Source organism: Panthera uncia (genome assembly GCF_023721935.1).
Source record: "Panthera uncia isolate 11264 chromosome C1 unlocalized genomic scaffold, Puncia_PCG_1.0 HiC_scaffold_4, whole genome shotgun sequence".
Lineage (NCBI taxonomy): Eukaryota > Metazoa > Chordata > Mammalia > Carnivora > Felidae > Panthera > Panthera uncia.
The window spans coordinates 83,341,477-83,348,591 of NW_026057585.1; the positions used below are offsets into that span (position 1 = coordinate 83,341,477).

The 7,115-nt window shown below is 37.1% G+C and overlaps 1 protein-coding gene across 14 annotated transcripts in view; it reads right to left on the reverse strand.

The window, feature by feature from the left end:
• Positions 1-6,654, reverse strand: part of EPB41 (erythrocyte membrane protein band 4.1) — a 106,396-nt gene extending 99,742 nt beyond the window's left edge. For 3 of the 14 annotated variants that reach the window (XM_049617660.1, XM_049617662.1, XM_049617661.1), the window contains exons 1-2: positions 6,110-6,322; positions 3,699-3,803 (exon numbers count right to left, since the gene is read on the reverse strand). In XM_049617660.1, the coding sequence (XP_049473617.1) occupies positions 3,699-3,803; positions 6,110-6,163 (159 nt within the window). In that variant the 5' untranslated portion in view covers positions 6,164-6,322. Of the gene's footprint in view, positions 1-3,698; positions 3,804-6,109 lie in introns of all 14 variants that reach the window. The other 11 variants (XM_049617659.1, XM_049617657.1, XM_049617648.1 and 8 more) reach the window with 10 other exon arrangements.
• Positions 6,655-7,115: the final 461 nt, after the last annotated feature.

A 7,115-nucleotide genomic window follows, 5' to 3' on the forward strand; every position in this document is an offset into this window, starting at 1 on the left:
CCTGATTTCTTCATTTTGGCCACTCTGACTGGCGTGAGGTGGTATCTGAGTGTGGTTTTGATTTGTATTTCCCTGATAAGGAGCGACGTTGAACATCTTTTCATGTGCCTGTTGGCCATCCGGATGTCTTCTTTAGAGAAGTGTCTATTCATGTTTTCTGCCCATTTCTTCACTGGGTTATTTGTTTTTCGGGTGTGGAGTTTGATGAGCTCTTTATAGATTTTGGATACTAGCCCTTTGTCCAATGTGTCATTTGCAAATATCTTTTCCCATTCCGTTGGTTGCCTTTTAGTTTTGTTGGTTGTTTCCTTTGCTGTGCAGAAGCTTTTTATCTTCATAAGGTCCCAGTAATTCACTTTTGCTTTTAATTCCCTTGCCTTTGGGGATGTTATATTAGCCACTTTTTAAAAAAATGTTTATTTATGAGAGAACGAGAGCATGGGAGGGGCAGAGAGAGAAGGAGAGAGAGAATCCCAAGCAGGCTCTGCATTACTAGTGCAGAGCCTGACATGGGGCTTGATCCTATGAATCATGAGATCATGACCTGAGCCGAAATCAAGAGTCAGATGCTCAACTGACAGAGCCACCCAGGTACCCCTATATTAGCCATTTTTAAAATCACTTTACACACACACACACACACACACACACACACACACACATAAATAATATAAATAAAGCAATATAATATTTGCTTATTAAGATTTTGAAAAGTATAAGGAAAACAAAACTTGCTGACAGGACAAATATGGATGGGACCAACAATGGTGAAAAGTTTTCACTGCAACTGAAAGTTTTTGTACCAATGTGGGCCCTAAAAACTCAACTGCAAGTGGAAAAGAATTTCCTCTGCTGAATGTCTTTAGATAAGCTAGCTTCTCAAAATTTAATTATGCATGGTTCATAGAAAAAATATTTTCAGTTATATTAAACAAGTAAGTACTCAGTGACTTTATTTACATGCCAAATTCAAGCATTCTCAATTATTCTCAGATGAATCTTGGGTTTCTTTCTTTTTGTACCCACAATGTAAAAACATTGAACTTTACCTCACTGAGCTTGTATAACATAGAATACTTTTCTGAGTATTTTCCTTGATTCATGGAAGAATTTTCTAGCCCACAGCTGCTGAATGTTTTTCACTGTAGCTTTGGGGTATTGTTTTTTTAATTACCTTCAATCTTCCCATATCAATCGAACTTAGAGGTTTCAGTACAAGTTGGTTTGAGCCTTTAAGGGCAAAAATTAAGTCCTTAAAGAATAATATTAACCTAGTGCTGGCAGACATAGTTCTTCTGTTTGAATAAACAGTCACTCACATAGAAAGACAAACTGTTGCAATCTACTAATTAACTACTAGTACATTCAACAAATAGATTTTATTTAGGCAAAGGGCAATTCCATGTCTTCTAGTCTGCATTATCTAGCTCAAAATAATTGAACTATAGAGTCTGCAGCTGTTAAAGGCTGCTGCCCCTCAACTTTTCTTTTTTTCTTATAAAATTTAATGTTTATTTATTTTTGAGAAAGAGAGAGACAGACAGACAGAACGTGAGTGGGGGAGAAGAAGAGAGAGGGAGGCACCGAATCTGAAGCAGGCTCCAGGCTCCGAGCTGTCAGCACAGAGCCTGACACAGGGCTTGAACCTGTGAACCACAAGATCATGACCTGAGCTAAAGTTGGACGCGTAACCGACCAAGCCACCCAGCCACACCTCAACTTTTCTTAATAAATATAAATTATCTTGGATAAAGAATCAACTAAAATGTTTTTTTCTTGGTTTTGTTTTGTTTTTTGTTTGTTTTTTTAGTTTTAGAGAAAGAATGAACGAGCAGGGCAGAGGGAGAAAGAGAGAATCCTAAGCAGGTTCCACACTCAGCACAGAGCCTGAGGCAGGGCTTGATCCCATGGAACTGGGATCATGACCCGAGCTGAAACCAAGAGTTGGATGCTCAACCAACTGAATCACTCAGGTGCCCTTGAAATGGCTTTAAATATATTGTATACAGACAGGGGCACCTGGGTGGCACAGTTGGTTAAGCATCCAACTTCGGCTCAGGTCATGATCTCACAGTTCGTGAGTTCAAGCCCCGCATTGGGCTCTGTGCTCATAGCTCAGAGCCTGGAGCCTGCTTCAGATTCTGTGTCTCCCTCTCTCTCTGCCCCATCCCCACTCATGCTCTGTCTCTCTCTGTCTTAAAAATAAATAAAACATTTAAAAAAAATTTTTTTGAACATATTGTATACAAAACTCTCTCACCATGGCCTGGCTGGTGTGTAGCTCACCAGATTCACCTATTACTCTATTCCTCACTCCCTATGTTTAGCCAGGCTCCTACTTTCTCAAATGCCACTCTCTCAATTCTAGGCCTTTACACAAGCCATTCTCTCCCCACTTCACTTGCCTGCTTCAGCCTTTAGTTCTCGGCTCAGGCATCACTTCCCCAGAGAAGACTTCCCTGGCCATATCCTTTCATGACATCTTGTTTTTCCTTTTGTGTAACACTCATCCACTAAACCACAAGCACCAGAGGGAAGAGACCATGTCTATCTTATTCACAGCCATATCCACATCATCTTGTAAAGCACCTGCAAAGACTTGTTAAACTGTACTAAAGTTTTCATCACTAAATTTAAGCTAAATATTTGTAATTTTCAGTAAATTGGGCTAGGAAATAATTCAAGTTTTCTGAAGTAAATACCTGACTTTTAACTTTCCTCCCCTCTCTGTGTTCTCACACTTTCTTTTACTTCTTCCAAAAGTTAACTACTGGTTTCATTTGGTCTGGAAGAAAATGTCAGATTCGTTGTAGGACTATTTTGATAATATTGGGACTTTATTCTCTTTTATAAAACTACTCTCAAATTATAAATATATGTCATAATTATCCTATAATTATAATATTGGTAGATCATCCATTCAGTAAGTATTTATTACGAACCTATTAAATACATACTAACTGCATAATATATGAAGTTATTGGTATCTACTTACTAATCAGGACATCATAGCTCTGTACCTCCCCTGTTTTTTAAAAATATAGTACAGGGGCACCTGGGTGGTTCAGTTGGTTAAGCATCTGACTTTGGCTCATGTCACGATCTTGTGGTTTGTCATTTGGAGCCCCAAGTCGGGCTCTGCGCCGACAGCTCAGAGCCTGGAGCCTGCTTCAGAATCTGTCTCCCTCTCTCTGCCCCTCCCCTGTTCGTGCTCTGTCTCTCTCTCAAAAATAAATAAACATTAATAAAAATTAAAAATAGAGAACAGTAGATCCTTTCTCTCAATGATGAAAGAACACACCAGCAATGATCTTTTTTTTTAAATTTTTTTTTAAGTTTGTTCATTTCTTTTTGAGAGAGAGCAAGCAGGGTAGGGGCAGAGAGAGAGAGGGAGGAGAGAGAGAATCCCAAGCAGGTTCCATGCTGTCAGCACAGAGACCAATGTGGGGCTCAAACCCATGAACCACAAGATCATGACCTGAGCTGAAATCAAGAGTTGGACGCTTAACCGACTGAGCCACCCAGGTGCCCCAGCAATGATCTTTTCTTTAAGATGTTTGTTCTAGAGGGAAAATCTGAGAAATAAGAAGAGGCAAGAATAACTCTTAAGTGCACTGTGTCTTGGAGAGGCAGGCATAAATACATCTTTAACAACAATATAAGATTAAAACAAATTTTTTGACAAGCAGTCTCCTCACCTTAGAGGTTGCATTATCCCAAACGGCTAGTCCGAAGTAGTCCTCTTCCAAAAGATTGAGGTGCTCACACACTCGTTTAAGCAAATCCTGTCCCTTAGCATGTTTCTGCAAAGACATATATATTATGAGGTTTCCTCTTATTCTTGTATTTATCACCAAATAAAATAAAATGTCACTTTACCGCTTCCTCTTTTACCCTTGGTTACCACTACTTTCAGATGGTTATAAAGTGTAAGTAGAACAATGGTGGGTTATAAAAATCTTGTTTCTTAATTTGTCAGCTTAAATATGCAACACACTTAGTGGCCTGGAACTAGTGCTAGAATTCAAAGCAATATTTTACCTTCCTTTCATCAACCATTCCCTACCTCCAACCCAAACATCACATTCTTTATTTTTGGTGTAGTATTTCCTGAAGCTTGCTATGGTCTGCTATCATCATGACCACCTAAATTCACTGAATCTGCTGTCGACGTTGACAATTAATAATGGCTATGCTATGGAAATCATTAGGCTTTCTACCATTCTCAGACCAAATGTCCCAAGACAGTAGGTTGCTGAAAAACACACAAAGTCTAAAATTCTAGATACCCTACAGACATTACCTGTTGCAGTGGCTTTTTCAGGTGTGCTACAAATCATTTTCTTAATGTTTCTTTACGTAGGAAATCCTACCACTGCCAAATTTGGGTACTAATACTCCTACTTAGCCTAACTTAGAGGCTAAGATGTACAGTCAAAAAGTCCTGGCTCCTCCATTTACAAGCTAAACAACCTGGATTAATTCTATTAATATTTCTGAACATTAGCTTTCTCATATGTAAAATGGTAAGAATATTTATACCTATACTGTCTATTTACTGGAATTGTTGAAAAAAATCAAACATGCTAACAATTGCTGAGAAATGTATTTTTAAAAATACTTCAAAAAAATTAGAATATTTTTTGACACACATACACCTGTCCTTCTCTCAATGAGCAGAGTTGCTTTTAATGACTGTTAGTAGATGTTCATTCATTTTCAGACTTAACCCATCTATGATACATCATTTTCTTCATTTTTTTCCCTCTTATGTTTTCATTCCAAATGACAGAAATGATTAGGGAATTCTTCATGTATAGGCCCCTACTCCTTTATTTATAATTCCAAAATCCAAAAGCTCTAAAAAGTAAAATTTTAGGCCTTTTTTTTCCCCAGAGGGAGGGTGTCCAAAGTTCATTTGAAGACAAATTCTGCCCTGAACTGTTATGAGGCTATTTATGATCTTTATTTACCCATCTTAGAATGAATCTTGGTACTGCCACACACCCTAGTGGGTGTGTTATGAAATATGCAGCATAAGTAAATACTGTCTTTCTAAAGTCCAAAATACTCTGAATTCTGAAACACATCTGCCCCCAAATGTTTCAGATATAAAGGACCCATATCTGGACCTTAGTCTGAATGGGAAGAATGAGTGTGGAATAGCTTTCCCCATCTCTCAACTAGCTAATGATGAGAAGCAGAAAGAGCAGACCATAGGTCTCTAGTTACCAAGTGTAGTGACTATTTTCAAAGTTCAGTAGTGTATTTTTCTAGATTTCTTTTTTAAAACCTGGAAAAGGAATGTTTATTAATAGAGTATAATATTTTAGACTATTAGAGCTTTGATATGTTTGCATACAGATAATTCAATTCAGACATATTTATTACATACCTAAGATACAAGTATATGTGAATTATATGTCTTATCAATAAAGGCTATTATTAGTAATATTCATAACAACTGCTTTATATCAAGCATATCTGATAATTGCTGCTCTAGTTAAAAAAAAACAGTTACTAGATTTTTAAGGATTTTAAAAATCCTTAATTTGTCTTGAAGGAGCAAAAGAGTAACCACATAATTGACATTTTCATTAAATCCCAACTCAATTACTTATTCTTTCAGAAAATAATAGAGTATTTTAAGAAATGGCATTACTTGATTTAAATTTTTTATATCCTATTTCATGGGGCTCAAGAAATACATTGAATAAACCAAAGCTTATTAAGGTTTAGATCTGGGACAGCAGAAATGAACACATAGCAATTTTTTGACAAATACAGTTATGGGGATAACTAGACCTAATATCAGAAATTGAGGTTACCTGGAAAATATAATCATGCTAGGTCACTCTATAAATAACAAACCAATTGCTTTTAAAGAAAATTGTTTTGTATTCTAAAAGTAACACATGCTTAATTCACAAGATTTGACAGATACAGAAAAAAACTGGAGAAGAAAATAAGACTCACTCATAATCCTTCCACACCTCCACTTCCAGAAAATTACTATTAAAATTTCAGTCCATAGAAATAGTCACTGACACTCAACCCTATAGGAAACAACCTGTAAGAGTTCTGACTACGGATATTAAAATGCACTCACCTCCACAACACATTCGTAAACTGTGTCATCCAACAAAGAAACCTTGCAATGCATGTTTCTGTGTCTTCTGATTGATTTCTGGGAAGTTTTTAATTCTCTTTCTGCTTTTGATTCAGGACTTTCTTCTTTCACTTCTATTTTACAGCACTCTTCAAGTCCTCCTCCTTCCTTAGTTTCAAAATCTGGGTCTTCTCTGTGTTCTTCCTGGGCAGGCTACATATCCGTGACATCAAGTCAGTAATAAAAACATTTCACAAAATAGGCTCTATACAGTTTTACCTATAATGATGCTATCAATAAATGCACTGAAGAAGAAAAAAATGTTAAGACAAATTTAAGTGATATTAAGATTAAATAATTATTTATCTATAAAAGATATTATAATCTCCTACAAGATCTACACACTATGCTATCTTCAAAACTTCTCAGGTAGAATCCTATCTTTCAAATCAATACATGAAGGTTTCTGATAAACTAGAGGACACCAGTCTATTGCACTCAGCATATACATTCTTCCTGGCTATGCCATTATGTATTATTAAAGTTTATTAAAACCTTACCATCTCTGCCCCATGCTCCTCAATTTTATTTATTTTTTTAATGTTTACTTTTGTTTATTTTGAGAGAGAGCAAGAGCACCACCCAAGTGGGGGAGGGGCAGAGAGAGAATCCCAAGCAAGCTCTGCACTGTCTGTCTGCACTATCAGTGCAGAGCCTGACACGGGGCTCAGTCTCACCAACCATGAGATCATGACCTGAACCGAAATCAAGAGTCAGATACTCAACTGACTGAGCCACCCAGATGCCCTATAGGCTCCTCAATTTTACTTTATTTTTTTAAAATTTTTTTTAAGTTTTATTTATTTATTTTTGAGAGAGAGACAGAGAGAGTGAGTGGGGGAGGGCCAGAGAGAAAGGGAGAGAGACAGAATCCCAAGCAGGCTCTGCGCTGTCAGCACAGAGCCCGATGCAGGGCTCGAACTCACACATCGTGAGATCATGACCT